Genomic DNA, 19061 nt, shown 5'->3' on the forward strand with positions numbered 1-19061 from the left:
AATTTACAATTTTTTTTTTAAATTGTGTGAGTTTTTGCTATCTTCTATTTGCTAGCAATCAAAACAGATTCACAAACACAGAAATACAGCAACACAATACAGAAGTACAGCAACACAATCCGGTTTTAGAACTCCACTTAGTTCACAAGCCACTTAAACCACCAAGCTCAGAAAGAGTGTATCTGAGACTCTGCTTGGGTCAGACATTTAAATCAGAAACATGACTTTTTATGCACTTTGATACAAAATTGTATGAAGGTACCAAAGAGTGTAAAGCGATGGTTGCTTTTTTTTTATTTTTTATACAGTATCTACTAAGGTATCTATTTTTATAAAAATATATGTGTAGGGGGTATAATATGATTTCTGAATTTTATAATTGAGGTTTTGTTTGTGTATATCAAAAGTTTGAATATTGGCATGTCGGCAAAAGGATTAAAGACTATAATTACCTTTGCAACCAATTGTTTTTTATTGTCCCAATGCATCTAAAATGAAAAAAAAAGCAACTTTGTAATAGATCTTAATTGAACAAAAGCTGTATTTTTTGGTTCCTACAGCTACTATGCAGACCTATGTGTCTCCATGGTGATATTTCATCAGCCGTCTACATCTTGCTAACTCATAATTGGCAGGTTAGCAAAAAATACCATGGTACTAAATGTATTATATGAGTGTAATATATTTATACATCGCAATTGACTAGCAGTACTCAGTATAGTTCGTAACCTCGGTGTATATCCCGATGATAGAGGTACTGCCAAGATGTCCTGAAGTGCTATGTCATGTGAAAAACAACTATCACGCGTTCCACTGGTTTTCCTGGGTTTTCCTTGAGGCATGCTTGATAAAGACCGATTTATGGGTTGAAACTTTGCAAGTGTTTTTATGCTTGGTGAATAAATCAAATACAATTTTTTGGGATTATCTTGAGTGCTGCGGTTCCTTTCTTCGATCAGAATTCTAATGAGTTATGAATTAATTGAGTAAATCCACCTCAAAGTCTTTTTAGTATATTGACAGAATACAGACCACTGATGAGTCTGCACACCAATAGCAGTCATCCCTGTTATTATGTCCATAATATAATCTTTGTCTCTAAGGCTAGAGCTACACTGTGAGACATCACAAGGTCTCTCTGTCGCGCCGCCTGCATCGCAAGTAATGAAAGTGAATGTGGTTGGGTTGTGATCCGTAAGTTGCCGCGACATGACAGTCTCAAGAAATTCAGACCCTCTGGATTTCTTGCAAGTGTCATGTTTTGGCAACTTGCAGATTCCCTTTCATTAATTTTACGATGCAGGCCGCGTGACACAGTGATCAAACAACGTGTCGTAGCCAAAGTCGCCATGTAGCCCAGCCTAAAGGTCACTTTGTGTATTTTTACCAACATTTCCTGTGGTCAATACCAGAACAATACCACCTATTGCACTATTTTGTTTATCAGCAGAATTGTACCTTGTAGTTGATATCCTTCAGCCAAGTCTTGTAAAATAGAAGAATTGTTCCCTATCTATTCATGTAATATGCCGGTTACGCATGCCAGTTCCAGCAGTCTTTGCCAGTCACAATTTGGCAGTGAGCAAACACTCTCAATCATTCATCAATACTACCAAGCTGCTTCCCTGCTTTAGCTTGGAGTTCTGCTTCACTGAGCTAGAAAACATTGTTGATGAGAGTGCAAGATACTGCCAGAAAACAGCTATATTACTGTGATATAAAAAGAAAAGTGCATGACCACTTGTTATAGTGCTCAGTTTCAGCTGTCGTATTTCCCCTATCAAATAAACATTCATCAAAACTGACCTGTTCTGAAGCTGGTTCCAAATGGCTATAACATGGCCGCATTTTAAGACCTGTATTATGGCCACAACATCTCCCAACTATCCCGGATCCAGTGGGACAGTCCTGGATTCTGGGCAGCGTCCCGGATGGCCGGTGGTATGTCCCGGTTTCAACTGTATCTGCGTGCTCAGGACGCAGATACAGTTGTAACCAATGCTGAAGCAGGGAGCCATCAGCTCCCTGCTCCAGCATTCTCAGTGTAACACCGGACGTGAGCGGCTCGATGCAGACAGGCGCTGTGCAGTGATGTCATCGCGCTTGTCTGCACCATGCCACTCATAACACAGTGCAAAGGAGCAGAATGATTTCCTCCACTTGTCATTTGAATGGGGTTAGGTGAGTATGTATATTATTATTAAGCACTATGGGGCATTATACTAGATATGGGGGGCAGCTATGGGAGCATTACACTGTGTGTAGGGGGCAGCTACAGGGGCATTATACTGTATGGGGAACAGCTATGGGGCAATATACTGTCTGGGGACAGCTATGGGGAATTATACTGTGGGGGCACTACGGGACAGCTATGTAGTCATTATACTGTGTGTGGGAGGCACTATGGGGCATTATAATGTAGGGGACACTAAAGGGTCAATATACTGTGTGGGGGGGCAGCTATGGGGCATTTTTACTGTGGAGGGCAGCTATGGTGGCATACTGTCTGGGGGCAGCTACGGGGGCCTTATACTGTGTGTGGGAGGCACTTTGGGGCATTATACTGTGTAGGGGCAGCTATAGGAGCATTATACTGTGTGGGGTAGCTATGGGGCATTCTACTGTGTGGGGGCAGCTATGGAGCATTATAATGTGTGGGGGCTGCTATGGGGTCATTATACTGTGTGTGGGAGGCACTATGGGACATTATACTGTGGGGGGGTCTCTATTGGGGCATTATACTGTAAGGGGGAAAACTATGAAACATTATTTTGTGTGGGGGCAGCTAAAGGGTAATATAATGTGGGGGGCACTGTGGGGGCAGTTATGGAGTCATTAAGCTATGGGGGCACAATGGGGATATATACTATGTGTGGGGCTCTTTTGGGGCGTTATACTGTGTGTGTGGGGAAGCTATAGGGTTATTATATTGTGTTGGGACAGAAATGGGGGCATTATACTGTCTGGGGTACAGATATGGTGGAATTATTCTTTGTGTGGGAGACACTATGGGGAATTATACAGTGCGGAGGTCACTACGGGAGCATTATACTGTGTGTGGGAGACACTATGGGGCATTATACTGTGTGGGCTGAATTGGGTGTGTATGAACGAGGATTGGGCTGGGTTAGAGACTTAGCTTCACACGGCGCATCGGTTGTCCCTCTTTGCAAGCCTGAAAAGTTGGGAGGTATGCCTGGACGACCTGCGATTCTACTGAGTAGAACTTAGATCATCATAAGGTTCTATGGTGATCTAAGTATGATGAGAAACGAGAGTTGTCCAGGTTTTGCTGCCGTAATACAGACATTAAAATGCAGCCATATTACAGCCATCTAAAGCTAGCCTGTGGGAGATCATAAATGGTTTGCCAGTGAAACGACTGCTATTACTCCAAGAAGATAACTTTAGATTGAATAAAAGGGAATGTCCAGGGTTAGAAAACATGCTTGCTTTCTTCCCAAAACAGCCCTACACCAGTCCACAGGTTGTGTGTGTTATTGCAGCCCCATTCACTTTAATAGAGCTAAGCTGCAATACCAGACACAACCCATGGACAGGTGGGTGCTGATTTTGGAAGAGGGCAACCATGTTTTTCCAATCCCAGACAGAACATTCACGCTGAAGTATTTATGCAATTAATCTAAATTGACTTGGGAGCTGAGGCATAGAATGATGTGAGTTATAATCAGTTTTTTTTTTAATCTGGTTCTAATTTCAGGACCCACAAATGTATGAGATTTTGAATCCTGTAAAAAGCAGTTCCCAACAGAACTCGTATTCAACTAAACTGATGCATTTTTCATCAATTGTATCTATATCCCATTTAAGAGCCATAACCTATGTTTAAAGACAAACAGTAGAATGAATGTGTCTTTTGAACGTAAAAACATGCTATCAAAAGTTATCTTTAATCAAATATTTTACACGTTATTTATATATTTATTTACTAATTTTAATATTTCATTGTGGTTGAAAGACAGTGGGGCACATATAAAATGTGTTGTTTTTTTTGTTGAAAAATTTACTAAATATGCGCAGAATTTTACAAGATTGTTTTTAAATTTGGTGGCTTTTAAATTTACTAGTATTTGGCGCATGCTCACCTGAAGCCTGAAATGTCACAGAAATATTGCAGAATAAAAAAAATGTTGCACGCAATTTGCAATGTACACCTGGTCTGACCTGGCATAGGCTGATTGTTGTTTTCTGCTAAAATTGTAGTGTGTGTAGTTAATTTGGCACATACTCAAAACAAAAATATTGTCCAGGAAACCCTGAATATCTCTGTCTTTTAAATGTGGCATTTACAATTTCTACAATTTAGAACTTTTTTTTTAAAGAGTTTACTTTTAACTGTCACTAAATGTATTCTTGTGGTGCTGAAACATACCTCAATGCATTGCCCCAGGGCATTATATTTAATACAACCATAGCTTAAAAAAATAACATACCCAAGAATTTACACTCTATCACTGGGGAGCGAGGAAGCGAGTAAATTTGGTGGTGCATATCGATACACACTACCATCAATTCTGTCACTAACTCATGCAGGACTCTATACAAACGGAAATTCGGTTTAATGGCTCCACCACATGGCCGTATTACTACTCCATAAACCCTCCAGGGTTCATTGAATTTCGTATTCTTCTCTAGAAGCATTTGTTGGATCTTTGTCGGACTTTGTAAAAAAGTTTACAGTTGTCTCCGTTCACACTGTTGGTGTTCCTTGGGGTTTCTGTTGCTGTTTAATGTCAAAACTATAGTAGCTCTCATCACTATACTTTCAATAATGAATACAGAAACTTGGCGGACCCATTATAGGTCAATGGGATCATCAGGAGCCACTTCAAAACGGAGGTGTCCAAGCTGTCATGGCTCTCTTAATAGCAATAGTCATGATGTTTATGTGAAGAGAGCCCGCAGTTCAATCTCTTTTTTTTTTTTGCAGTTGAAGTGGTGTGAACCTCGCCTTACTAGAGTTCACCTTACTGCAGATTAGTTTTCATCTCAGATACCGTTCTTTAAGTTTGTTTTATGGAAAACATAACATTTCACAAGTGATCCCAATGATTTCCCATTGATATATTCATTGTTAAATAACCATCCATCCCCTATTCATACCATGTATCCCAGAAACACTCTGACTTTTAGATCGCCACTGAGAAGGACTTTTAGCATTAGGAAACAGATACTTGCACATTTTCAAAGAGTAATCTTGGGAAAATCAGAGGCATTTTTAATTAGAACAGGATTGCTGAAATGTAATCCAAGGAAATGTCAAATCCGTTAGATAAACAAGGTCGGCAGAACAAAGAATACAATGGTCAACTTGTCTGAAATAATTTTATGCATTTTTTCGGAAGAAAAAGATGAAAACAATGGTGGTCATTTCATGCAGCTGGAAAGTAATAGTTCATCATTATAGGCTATGCAATTTCACCTGATTAGAATTGTCATTGTTTCTTTAGTTATTGCAGCTCTGTAGTTGTCATTTTCAGTTCTTTCACGTTTGCGGTTTTCCACATTCTTTAGATCTTCATCTTTTTAGCAGGTATAGTGATGGCTTTGTAGATTTTAAACATTGTCACTAGATTAATATCCTGGCGCTAGTAAGGTGCAAAGTGTTTGTGTCAAACAGCCTTTAATCTCTAACAATATATCATAATGTATGACAAATAAAATGAAATAAAAACAACACTTTGCTTGCTGTCAACTGGGTCCAGGGCTATGTGATCTTCCCACAAATCCTAAATGGATTTGACTAATTTTACTTTCATAACTATTGTGAAATTCCTTCAATCTGGTGTTAAAGAGACTGTCACCACATTATAAGTGCCCTATCTCCTATATAAGGAGATGGGCGCTGTAATGTAGGTGACAGTAATGCTTTTTATTTAAAAAAACGATCTTTTTTCACAACGTTAGGAGCGATTTAAGTTTATGCTAATGAGCTTTCTTAATGCCCAAGTGGGCGTACTTTTACTTTCGACCAAGTGGGCGTTGTGCAGAGCATGACGCTGACCAATCGGCATCATGCACTCCTCTCCATTCATTTACACTGCACTAGCGATAGTGATATATCTATATGTGCAGCCTCATACACAAACCCTAACATTACTGCAGTGTCCTGATAATGAATACACATGAAATCCAGCCTGGACGTCATGTGTACTCAGAATCCTGACACTTCCGACTATTTTTTGTGAGATTCCAGCAACGGATACGAAATCTCGCGAGATCACAGAACTAAACGAGATTTGGTTTCACTTGCCGGAATCTCACAAAAAAAGATTCAGAAGTGTCAGGATTCTGAGTACACATGACGTCCAGGCTGGATTTCATGTGTATTCATTATCAGAACACTGTAGTAATGTTAGGGTTTGTGTATGTAGCTGCACATAGTGATATAACTATATCGCTAGTGCAGTGTAAATGAATGGAGAGGAGTGCATGATGCCGATTGGTCAGCGTCATGCACTCCTCTGTACAACGCCCACTTGGTTGGTCGAAAGTAAAAGTACGCCCACTTGGGCATTAAGAAAGCTCATTAGCATAAACCAAAATCGCTCCTAACTTTGTGAAAAAAGATCGTTTTTTTAAAATAAAAAGCATTACTGTCCCCTACATTACAGCGCCGATCTCCTTATGTAGGAGATAGGGCACTTATAATGTGGTGACAGAGCCTCTTTAAAGAACCTGAGTAGTATGAGTTTATCAAATGTTTCAGATTATAGGATGATCATAAAAAATGATGTAATACTTACTTGTTTGGAAAGGGAACCTACTGGAGAACTACCAAAAATAAAATGCTGGCAAATGATAGGTTAGATATAAAAAAAAGGGCATGTCATGTATCAATGCATTGTAAATAAAGACTGGTGCGAAGGTCAGAAAACTGTGCCATATTCTGAAATGGTTATTGACATCAAATATTGCCCTTCAAGACAATGGTTGGCTTACATGTAGAGTGGTTATACCTAGTCCATATGATACTGTATAGTATATAAACATTTATTATGAGTTGAAAGACATGTTGAAGAACAGGTCTCAGACAGCGCAGCAGTCAAAGTAATGACCATTTTAGGGCATGTTCACAGTTTTAGGTCATGTTCACACTAGCAACTTTTGTTTGACATGTCTGAACCTGTAACTTTTTGGGTGCAGACGAGATTGAACATCTGATGTATTTTTGGAGTTATCTAGTCCATACTATATAGACCTCAATGAAAAAAAAAACATAGAAGTACTCCAAGATACCGTAATATGTTGATCCTAGTAAAATTATTGGAACATGAGCCCAATTCTTTCTTTTGTATCATGTAACATTGAACTGATTTTAAGTATTTTTATTCCCATTTTCTGTGATTTGTGAACTGCCCTCAACCTCTAACTGCCAAACATTGTCTTTGGAACACTTTCTTTTAGGAATAATCATGAACCACAAAAAGGGGATAACAAAGCCATTATGCACAAAATTCTACAAATCGCCATTTTTATTTCTCCAATGTAGTCAAATATGCACACCAAAACAATGTGAGTGGCAATGCAGGGGCAGGTTGAAAAGGAGAAATACCGGTATTCAGCTTGAATGTACTTTCCAACGAGAAACAGAGATCAGAAGAAAATAGATAATTCATGGTATTTATTAATATATTCCATTCTCCCTTTTTATTACAGAGCACTGACAATTCAAATGTCTCCATAATTTCCCAGAATAAGAAATGCTTTGACAATGACATCATTTGCTCTAAAAATCTTATCATTTCTGTAGGCGGCAGAGATATTTATTTTTCTGAGACATCAGAGAAACAGGTCAGTATGACATCTTTATTTATGTCTTTCCATGCATACTTTCCATCGCTGTCCATATCGGATATGTATTAATTTTTGTACGTTTCATGTTTTTTGTTTAGAAACAGTTTAGATTACAATATGGCCCTTATAGGTATCAACACTGGAAGGCCGGGTTTTACACAGTGGTTCACTTTCCAGATTTAGATATTACAATACTTTGGGATAAGAAAACGACAATACACGTCAAAGTGGGACCCCGGTGGAAAGTAAGTAATATAATACAGTTACCTCTAAACTCAGCATATATATTAATATTACATGTAGATATACCTAGTATGTGTTTTAGAATGATAGGTAGCCTAAGGTTGTAGTGCTTCTTTACTGAGGCACCTCCATTACTACTATACACTCTGAACTTGAAGTTCCCAGTTACTTATGAATATATAATTTGAGCAATCTTTAACCTATTAGGGACCACCAATATGCCTTTTCACTGTGGCCACTAATGGGCTTTATTTAGTTGCATACGCCTTTTCACGGTGCTGCATCGGAATAAATAAACAGAGCAGGGAGCCGTTAAATCCGGAGGTAGCTGAGGTCTGGGAGCAGCCCTGCTCGAACAGGTGAGATCTATATCAGTATTGATCTGGCCAGTTTAACCCCTTAAATGCGGCGCTCAATAGCGAGCGCCGCATCTGAGTGGTTTTGGAGAGTGGGAGGGAGCTCTCTCTTTCACCCCACTGGCACATTGTGTAAGATTGCAAGGTGTTGGTGGTTTCTATGGCACCTAGGGGCCCTAATAAAGGCCCCCAGGTCTGCAACTAGTTATTCCTGCTAGGCCATGCCAGGGGCAGATGCCTGTCCGTTTTACACGGACAGGCAGTAATACACTGCAATACAAAAGTATTGCAGTGTATTATAAAAGCGATTGGAGGATCGCATAGTGAAGTCCCCTAGTGGGGCTAGTAAAAATGTAAACAATTTTTTTTAATAAACTTAACAAAAAAATAAGTGAAAAGAATGAAAAACCGACGTTTTCCCCTTACAAAATGCTTTATTATTAAAAAAAAACAAAAAAAGTTACACATATTTGGTATCGCCGCATCCGTATCGACCCCAACTATTAATTTATTACATTATTTAACCTGCACGGTGAACGCTGTAAAAAATAAAATAAAAAATAAATAACAAATTGCTGTTTTCTGTGAATCCTGCCTTAAAAAAATGTGATAAAAAGTGATCAAAAAGTCAGATCTACTCCAAAATGGTACCAATAAAAACTACAAGTCGTCCCGCAAAAACCAAAACCCTCATACAGCTGCATCGGCGGAAAAATAAAAAAGTTATGGCTCTTGAATTATGGAGACACAAAAACAAATAATTTTGAAAAAAAAGGGTTTTTACTGTGTAAGGGTAGTAAAACATAAGAAAACTATATAAATTTGGTATCATTGCCATCGTAACAACCCGCTGAATAAAGTTATTGTGTTATTTATACCTCACGGTAAACGGTGTAAATTTAGGATGCAAAACAGTGTGGCAAAATTGCAATTTTTTTTCTATTCTCCCCCAATTTTTTTAAATAAAAGTTAGTCAATAAATTCTATGTACCCCAAAATTGTGATATTAAAAAATACAACTTGTCCCGCAAAAAACAAGACATTATCCAGCTATGTGGATGCAAAAATAAAAAAGTTATAGCTCTTTGAATGAGACGATGGAAAAACATAAAAAAATATCTTGGTCATTAAGGCCTAAAATAGGCTGGTCACTAAGGGGTTAAACAGCATTTCCATCCAAATGTAAAATAGACCAAATACTAGAATATTAGAAATTATAGCAACAGTCATTGTTTCTTAATTATGTCTTATTTACCTAGAGGGATATTGGCATTTTTCTGTTTTGTTGCGGCGCTATTTCTGCAACAGTAAAAACGAGAAGTACAGCCATATTGATTTCGACTTATTTCTGACAAACTGGGGGAAAACCTGTCATTTAGTTAATCATAGAACAGTCTAAGGCCTCATGCACACGACCGTAAAAACTCCCGTTATTACGGGTCGTAATTACGACCCGTAATAACGGGCTCATAGACTTCTATTGGCGACGGGTGCCTTCCCGTTTTCTCACGGGAAGGTGCCCGTGCCGTTGAAAAAGATAGAACATGTGTAATGACGGGGGGTAGGGAAACGGACAAGTGAGCCCTAGTCTACCCGCCACTCTGTCCCTGCCTACTTGCAACGACCCGCCCTAGGCGACGGGGTACAACTGGGCGGCGGTCCCTGCGCTCAGTAAGTGCACGACAAACTCGACAAACATACAAGGGAATACAAGCAAGGGAAAGGGGCAGTTGCCCACGGCAATACCGTGAGCAACCAGAGTGGTGAACGAGCCGAGTCAAGCCAGGAGTGTGCGAAGTACCAAACGAAGAGCAGAAGAGTAGTCAGTAAGCCAGGGTCTGTATGGAGCAGGATCAAAATAGAAGGAGCTGTAGCTGGGCCAGGAAACCACACGAAAAGAATCACAAGCACCGAGGGACAGGAAGGGCAGGCTTAAATAGACCGAGGGCGGGAGCTAGCTGAGTCTGGCCAGGTTGCGATAGGCTCTCCCACTCCTAAGCCTGCCAGCCTGAGTGGTGGAAGCTGGAGTCAGTCTCAGGGATGTAGATTCAGGTGCTGACTGATTAATTATGGGAGTTAACCCCGAAGCTGTGCCTGGCAGATCCTTTACAGTACCCCCTCTTTTATGACGGGCCACCGGACCCTTTCTAAGTGGACCTGGCTTACTGGGGAAACGCAGGTGGAACCTCCTGACCAATACCCCAGCGTGAACATCCCGGGCGGGTACCCAAGTCCTCTCCTCGGGCCCGTATCCTCTCCAATGGACCAGGTACTGGAGGGAGCCTTGGACCATCTTGCTGTCCACAATCTTGGCCACCTCGAATTCCACCCCCTCAGGGGTGAGGACGGGAACAGGAGGTCTCCTCGAGGGAGCCAAGGACGGGGAGCAGCGTTTAAGGAGAGAGGCATGAAACACGTCGTGTATACGAAAAGACGGGGGTAACTCCAGCCGGAAGGAGACAGGATTGAGGACCTCAATGACCTTATACGGCCCAATAAACCGGGGAGCAAACTTCTTGGACAGAACCTTGAGACGCAAGTTCCTAGACGACAACCACACCAGATCCCCGACCATAAACGGGGTTAGCAGAACGTTTTCTATCAGCCTGAGTTTTTTGTACGCTCTGGGACGCCTCTAGGTTCTTCTGAACCTGGGCCCAGACTGTGCACAGTTCCCGATGAACGACCTCTACCTCGGGATTGTTGGAACTACCAGGTGAAACGGAGGAGAACCGTGGATTAAACCCAAAATTACAGAAAAAGGGGGAGACCCCTGACGAGTTACTGACCCGGTTATTAAGGGAAAATTCGGCGAGGGGAATGAATGAGACCCAATCATATTGACAGTCAGAGACAAAACACCTTAAATATTGTTCTAGAGATTGATTAGTCCTCTCAGTTTGGCCATTGGTTTCAGGATGGAATGCAGAGGAGAAGGACAGATCAATCTCCAACTTCATACAGAAGGCTCTCCAAAACAATGAAACAAATTGTACCCCTCTGTCCGAAACAATATTGACAGGGACCCCATGGAGACGCAGGATGTGTTTGACAAACAAGGTAGCCAACGTCTTGGCGTTGGGTAGTTTCTTGAGGGGCACAAAGTGGCACATCTTACTGAAGCGGTCTACTACCACCCACACCACCGACTTGCCTTGGGATGGAGGCAAATCGGTGATAAAATCCATGGAGATATGGGTCCAAGGTCTCTGGGGAATGGGCAACGAACGCAGTAAGCCCGCTGGTCGGGACCTGGGAGTCTTGGACCTAGCACAAACCTCACAAGCGGCGACGTAGGCCTTAACGTCTTTAGGCAACCCAGGCCACCAATAGTTTCTAGTAATGAGGTGTTTGGTACCCAGGATGCCTGGATGACCAGATAGTGCGGAGTCATGATTTTCCCTAAGTACCCTTAGCCGGAATTGCAGGGGAACAAACAGCTTGTTCTCAGGAAGGTTCCCGGGAGCTGAACCTTGATCAGCAGCAATTTCAGAGACTAAATCAGAATCGATCGAGGAAATGATTATACCTGGAGGCAAAATACAAGCAGGATCTTCCTCCGAAGGAGGGCTGGCCATGAAGCTACGCGACAGTGCATGAGCCTTAATATTTTTAGACCCAGCCCTATAGGTAACCAAAAAATTGAATCTGGTAAAAAATAACGCCAATCAAGCTTGTCTCGGGTTTAGCCTCCGGGCAGATTCTAGGAAAACCAGATTCTTGTGGTCGGTAAGGACCGTTACCTGGTGCCTAGCCCCCTCCAGGAAGTGGCGCCACTCTTCAAATGCCCATTTAATGGCTAAGAGTTCGTGGTTGCCAATATCATAGTTACTCTCAGTTGGCGAAAACTTCCTGGAGAAGTAGGCACAGGGGCGGAGATGGGTGAGGGACCTGGTACCCTGGGACAAGACAGCCCCCACTCCCACCTCAGATGCGTCAACTTCCACGATAAATGGCTCCATTTGGTTGGGCTGAACCAGCACCGGGGCCGTGATAAAGCACTTCTTAAGGACCTCAAAAGCCTGGACAGCCTCAGGAGGCCAGTGGAGGAGATCAGCTCCTTTGCGATTGAGGTCCGTAAGAAGCTTAGCGATGACCGAGAAGTTAGCAATAAATCTCCTGTAATAATTAGCGAACCGCAAAAAAAACTGTAACGCCTTCAGGGAAGCAGGTTGGACCCATTCCGCCACAGCCTGAACCTTGGCGGGGTTCATGCGGAATTCATAAGGAGTGAGGATTTGACCCAAAAATGGTATTTCCTGTACCCCAAACACACATTTTTCGGTTTTGGCAAACAGTTTGTTTTCCCGAAGGACCTGGAGCGCCTTCCTGACATGCTCAATGTGGGAGGACCAGTCCTTGGAAAACACCAGTATGTCATCAAGGTACACTACAAGAAATATCCCCAGGTAATTTCTCAAAATCTAATTTATGAAATTCTGGAAGACCGCAGGGGCATTACACAACCCAAAGGGCATGACGAGGTATTCGAAATGGCCTTCGGGCGTGTTAAACGCAGTCTTCCACTCATCCCCCTCTTTGATGCAGATAAGGTTATACGCCCCCCGTAGGTCCAACTTAGAGAACCATTGGGCCCCCTGAACCTGATTGAAGAGATCAGGAATCAAAGGAAGGGGATACTGGTTCCTTACCGTGACCTTATTCAGGCTACGGTAGTCAATGCATGGCCTAAGACCACCATCCTTCTTCCCTACGAAGAAGAAGCCAGCACCTACCGGAGAAGTAGAGGGACGAATGTAACCCTTGGCCAGGCATTCCTGGATATACTCTCTCATGGCTTCATGTTCGGGACAAGAAAGATTAAATATCCTACCCTTAGGAAGCTTAGCTCCTGGTACCAATTCGATAGCGCAATCGTATTCTCTATGAGGAGGTAACACTTCAGAGGCCTCCTTAGAGAAAACATCAGCGAAGTCCTGAACAAACTCGGGTAGCGTGTTCGCCTCCTCAGAGGGAGAAATAGAATTAACAGAAAAACATGACGTAAAACATTCATTACCCCATTTGGTTAGCTCCCCAGTATTCCAGTCAAACGTGGGATTATGCAACTGCAACCAGGGAAGGCCTAGAACCAAATCGTACGATAATCCCTGCTTCAACAGTACAGAGCACTGCTCCAAATGCATGGAGCCAACAAGGAGTTCAAAAACAGGGGTATGCTGTGTAAAATAACCATTAGCAAGAGGAGTGGAGTCGATACCCACTACCGGGACAGGTTTAGGCAAATCAATCAGAGGCATAGCAAGAGACATAGCAAATTCCACAGACATGATATTAGAAGAGGACCCTGAATCCACGAAGGCACTGCCGGTAGCAGACCTACCACCAAAAGAGACCTGAAAGGGAAGCAAGATCTTAGTACGTTTCCTATTTACGGGAAATACCTGTGCGCCCAAGTGACCTCCCCGATGATCACTTAGGCGCGGAAGTTCTCTGACTGCATTCTTACGCTTAGGACAGTTGTTCACTTGATGCTTGTCATCCCCACAGTAGAAGCAGAGACCATTCTTCCTGCGGAATTCTCTACGTTGTTGGGGGGACACGGAGGCCCCGAGTTGCATAGGTATCTCTGAGTCTTTCGGGGAGGAACGAAGCAACGGAACTTCTGGAGGCATCATGGGGGAGTCGGAGGAGAAAATACATAAACGTTCACGTTGTCGTTCCCTGAGACGTCGGTCAAGTCGTACCGCTAAAGCCATAACCTGGTCTAGGGAGTCAGAAGAGGGATAGCTAACTAGCAGGTCTTTCAGGGCATTCGACAGACCCAACCTAAACTGGCACCTTATGGCAGGGTCATTCCACCGAGAAGCTACGCACCACTTCCTAAAGTCAGAACAATACTCCTCAACAGGTCTCTTACCCTGACGTAAGGTCACCAGCTGACTCTCGGCAAAGGCAGTCCTGTCAGTCTCGTCATAAATAAGTCCGAGAGCAGAAAAGAAACAATCAACGGAGGAAAGTTCAGGGGCGTCAGGAGCCAAGGAGAAGGCCCACTCTTGGGGCCCTTCCTGGAGCCGGGACATAATTATACCCACCTGCTGGCTCTCAGAACCTGAGGAATGAGGCTTTAAACGAAAGTAAAGCCTACAACTCTCCCGAAAGGAGAGAAAAGCCCTCCGGTCCCCTGAGAACCGGTCGGGCAACTTGAGGTGGGGTTCAAGAGGTGAGGTGAGGGGAACTACCAAGGTAGGATCAGGCTGGTTGACCCTCTGAGCCAGGGCCTGGACCTGTAGGGAGAGACCCTGCATTTGCTGAGCCAGGGTCTCACGGGGGTCCATAGTGGTGTCAGGGACCAGGGTAGACTAGGTATGGGCTTGTGATTATGTAATGACGGGGGGTAGGGAAACGGACAAGTGAGCCCTAGTCTACCCGCCACTCTGTCCCTGCCTACTTGCAACGACCCGCCCTAGGCGACGGGGTACAACTGGGCGGCGGTCCCTGCGCTCAGTAAGTGCACGACAAACTCGACAAACATACAAGGGAATACAAGCAAGGGAAAGGGGCAGTTGCCCACGGCAATACCGTGAGCAACCAGAGTGGTGAACGAGCCGAGTCAAGCCAGGAGTGTGCGAGGTACCAAACGAAGAGCAGAAGAGTAGTCAGTAAGCCAGGGTCTGTATGGAGCAGGATCAAAATAGAAGGAGCTGTAGCTGGGCCAGGAAACCACACGAAAAGAATCACAAGCACCGAGGGACAGGAAGGGCAGGCTTAAATAGACCGAGGGCGGGAGCTAGCTGAGTCTGGCCAGGTTGCGATAGGCTCTCCCACTCCTAAGCCTGCCAGCCTGAGTGGTGGAAGCTGGAGTCAGTCTCAGGGATGTAGATTCAGGTGCTGACTGATTAATTATGGGAGTTAACCCCGAAGCTGTGCCTGGCAGATCCTTTACAACATGTCCTATTTCAGGCCGTAATAACGGCACGGACAGTCCATAGAAGTCTATGGAGCTCCCGCAATGACGGGTGGCTACATGTGTGCACCCGTCATTACGGCAGCGTTGCTAAGCGACGTCAGTAAATAGTCACTGTCCAGGGAGCTGAAAGAGTTAACTGATCGGCAGTAACTCTTTCAACACCCTGGACAGTGACTACCGATCAGTATAAACCTGTAAAAAATAAAAGACGTTCATACTTACCGAGAACTTCCTGCTTCCTCCAGTCCGGTCTCCCGCCCGTTGCCTTGGTGACGCGTCCCTCTCGACATCCGGCCCGACGTCCTGGATGACGTTTCAGGCCGCTGCAGCCAATCACAGGTCAATCACAGGCTGCAGCGGTCACATGGACTGCTGCGTCATCCAGGGATGTCGGGCTGGATGTGAAGAGAGGGACGCGTCACCAAGACAACGGCCGGGTAAGTATGAATTTCTTTAACTTTTATTACAGAAAGGGCTGTCCCTTCTCTCTATCCTGCACTGATAGAGAGAAGGGGCTGCCGATTAGTGCAGTGCTATTTTGCGGCCAAAAACGTGCCAGTAGATACGGGTGGAATACGGGTGACACCGGACCAATATTTACGGGCACGGGTTCGTAAATACTGGTGCAAAACGGGTCGAATACGTGTGACACCGGACCCGTATTTACGCCAGTATTTACGGGTGGGAAAAAATACGGTCGTGTGCATGAGGCCTTGGTCATCTGTTTCAGAGAAGATAATTAAAAAGTGACAACCAATATGGGTGCACTTTCTATTGTCACATTTACAAAAAAAATGGCCACTGCAACTGAATAAAAAATTTAAAATATCTGTTAGTAAAACAAACATAATTACCAAACTTTGTATGGAGAGTGCAAAATACAACATAAACCATAAATGGCAGTAAAATAGTTTTCATATCAACTGCAAACTTATGATCCTGTAAAAAATATAAAGGGGTTATCTAGTCTAATGGCTCTTCAGGCAAAAACCCAATCTGCTCATATAGCTGCAGTTTGTTACAATTTATCAGTATTAGGCCTTAGGCCTGAGGATATGGCTATTTCAGCCGTTTTTTGGGCCGCAAACATCTCGAAAAACAGCTGAAAAATCGGAAGCAAAATACCTCCAAACATTTGCCCATTGATTTCAATGGGAAATACGGCGTTCTGTTCCAAAGGGGCGTTTTTTTACGCCTTGTTTTCCAAAAAAGGCACGTAAAAAGACGCCCTCGAAAAAGAAGTGCATGTCACTTCTTGGGACGTTTTTGGAGCCACTTTTCATTGACTCTATAGAAAAAGAGCTCCAAAAACAGCCTTAAAAAAATTGTGAGTTGCTAAAAAAACAGCTGATAATCAGGAGCTGTTTTCCCTTGAAAACAGTTCCGTATTTTCAGAAGTTTTTTAGTAAACGTGTGCACATACCCTTATTCACACGAGCGTATTTCACGTCCGTGTTACGTGCGTTAAAACAACAGACGTCACATGGACCTATGCAATTCAATGGGGCCATTCAGACATTCAGTGTTTTTCACACAGCGTGTGTTTTTTGCGCTTCACGCACCCATTGAAGTCAATGGGTGTGTGAAAAGAAAGGACAGAACACGGATGTCATCCGTGTGCTGTCCATGTTTTTTACGCACCAGTTGCTAAAGAAATGATGAGGAAAAAATAAAACACCTCCTTCAGTAAAAAGCGTGTGACATAGGATGACATACGCGCGTAAAAAATGCAGACGCGCACCGTACACGGATGCCACACGGAACTGCAATGCAGGAAAAACGCTGCATTTTTTACGCACGCAAAATGGACACGCTCGTGTTAATTAGGCCTTAATAAGAGCTATCCAGCTGGAGTCCAGTACACAGAATGTGAGAGATTTGTGATGCTGCTGTGTTTAGCTCACTTAGGATTGCCTAGACTGATACATTATAACTAACCCACAGATGTGTGAACAGGACTAGGTCAGGCAGTTTTTCATTGACAGCAGGTGAGGAATTGAATCATAAAGTATATTGTAAAATAGCATAACATTTTATTATACAATGAATAAGTGTTATTTTCAAAAGAGTGGACTATCCCTTTAAAAATGAACTTCATTCAAGACAATATTTAGCAATTTTACTTTTATTATACGAAAAATAAAATGGATCATAATTACCCTTTATAAATAAATCATATGACCGGTGTCAAATTAAAGTATCTGTCCTCTGAACATCCAGACATATTGATGCCGCAATTTACACACTCAATGCCAATAAGCTGCAGTTGTTTGTTATAAGACCATGATTATACTGTATATCATCCATTTACACCAATACACAAGTATTTCCTTCAGAGCTCAATACTTATCAAAACACAAATGCATTCCTTCTTGCATTTCAAGAAAAAATAAATAAAGCAAGAGTATAATAATTTTAATGCCACACTTTACTAAACTATGATATTTTTTTTAAAGGGCAAACTGTCAGGTCTATGTGGAAATTTTGACAAGTACACCTCAAATGATCTTACTACATCAAATAACATGGAAGTGAGGAATGCCCAGGTGTTTGGAGACAGCTGGACTATTGGCCAGGTATGACAATTGCTGTATGAACATAATTTAAAGTATCTAGTTTAGTCAAATCCGTAAAACGAGAAACGGCTGTAAAATATGGAGCTGTTTTCAAGGGAAAACAACCTCTGATTTTCAGCCGTTTTTAAAGCATCAAGCGTTTTTTGACGGACGTTTTTGGAGCTGTTTTTCTATTGATACAATGAAAAACGGCTCCAAAAATGGTTCAAGAAGTGACATGCACTTCTTTTTACGGGGCATTTTTTATGCGCCGCTTTTTCTAACAGCCACGTAAAAAAATGCCCCGTCGGAACGAAACGCAGTTTTTCACATTGAAATTAATGGGCAGATGTTTAGAGGCTATTCTATTGGCCGCAGACACCTTTCCGTATTGCTACAGATGGGTGTCTGTGCCGTAGAAATGTTCAGAAAATTATGGAACATGTGCGTTCTTTTGCATTTTATGGGCAGAAATGGGCAGAAATGCGGGCGGCCAGCCATGCCCGCAATCGTAGGCTGCAATTACGGGCACGGCCGTGTGCATCGGGCCTTATTCTGTGTTTTCTCATTATGCTATTGTGAATAAGTATGTGTACCCAACTGTGTGTTTTCCATACTAATGTATTGCTCTTGAAATAATACAAATACCTCACTGGTGACATTTCTGTATCTAAACATCTAACCTAGATACTTTTTGAAATTGTAATTGCAAACTAAAAGTTATACAATCTGGCATGTACTAGACCAGACATGGGCAAACTACGGCCCGCGGGCCACATACGGCCCGTTAGGCTTTTTAATCCGGCCCGCCGAACTTGTCCAAATTATAGTAAAAACCTCCTTTTTTTTCCCCTTTCCCTGCAATGCCCACGTTTTCCCAATAGATGGCGCAATAAGGGCTATTTTTCACATTTGAAAGACAGTTAATAAATTGGGTTGTAGTGTTCTTACTGTGCTATGAGGTTTGCACACACTCCATTTAATGCTTTAGTATATCCGGCCCAAACACTCCCTCCAAATGCTCCTGGCCCGGCCCCTCTGTCAAATTTTAGAACCCATTGTGGCCCGCGAGTCAAAAAGTTTGCCCACCCCTGTACTAGACAGTCCAAAAAGACCAAAATCATAAAACATTGGAAGACATAATCGGGGACAGAATCC

The 19061-nt window shown here is 42.8% G+C and overlaps 1 protein-coding gene across 1 annotated transcript in view; it reads left to right on the top strand.

Moving 5' to 3' along the window:
* OTOGL (otogelin like) overlaps window positions 1–19061 on the top strand; it is a 200570-nt gene that overhangs the window by 98368 nt on the left and 83141 nt on the right. The window contains exons 26-28 of the mRNA XM_075856786.1: window positions 7681–7815; window positions 7917–8063; window positions 17805–17924. Coding sequence (XP_075712901.1) covers window positions 7681–7815; window positions 7917–8063; window positions 17805–17924 — 402 coding nt within the window. The remainder of the gene's footprint in view (window positions 1–7680; window positions 7816–7916; window positions 8064–17804; window positions 17925–19061) is intronic.

This window comes from Rhinoderma darwinii, chromosome 3, assembly GCF_050947455.1.
Source record: "Rhinoderma darwinii isolate aRhiDar2 chromosome 3, aRhiDar2.hap1, whole genome shotgun sequence".
Lineage (NCBI taxonomy): Eukaryota > Metazoa > Chordata > Amphibia > Anura > Rhinodermatidae > Rhinoderma > Rhinoderma darwinii.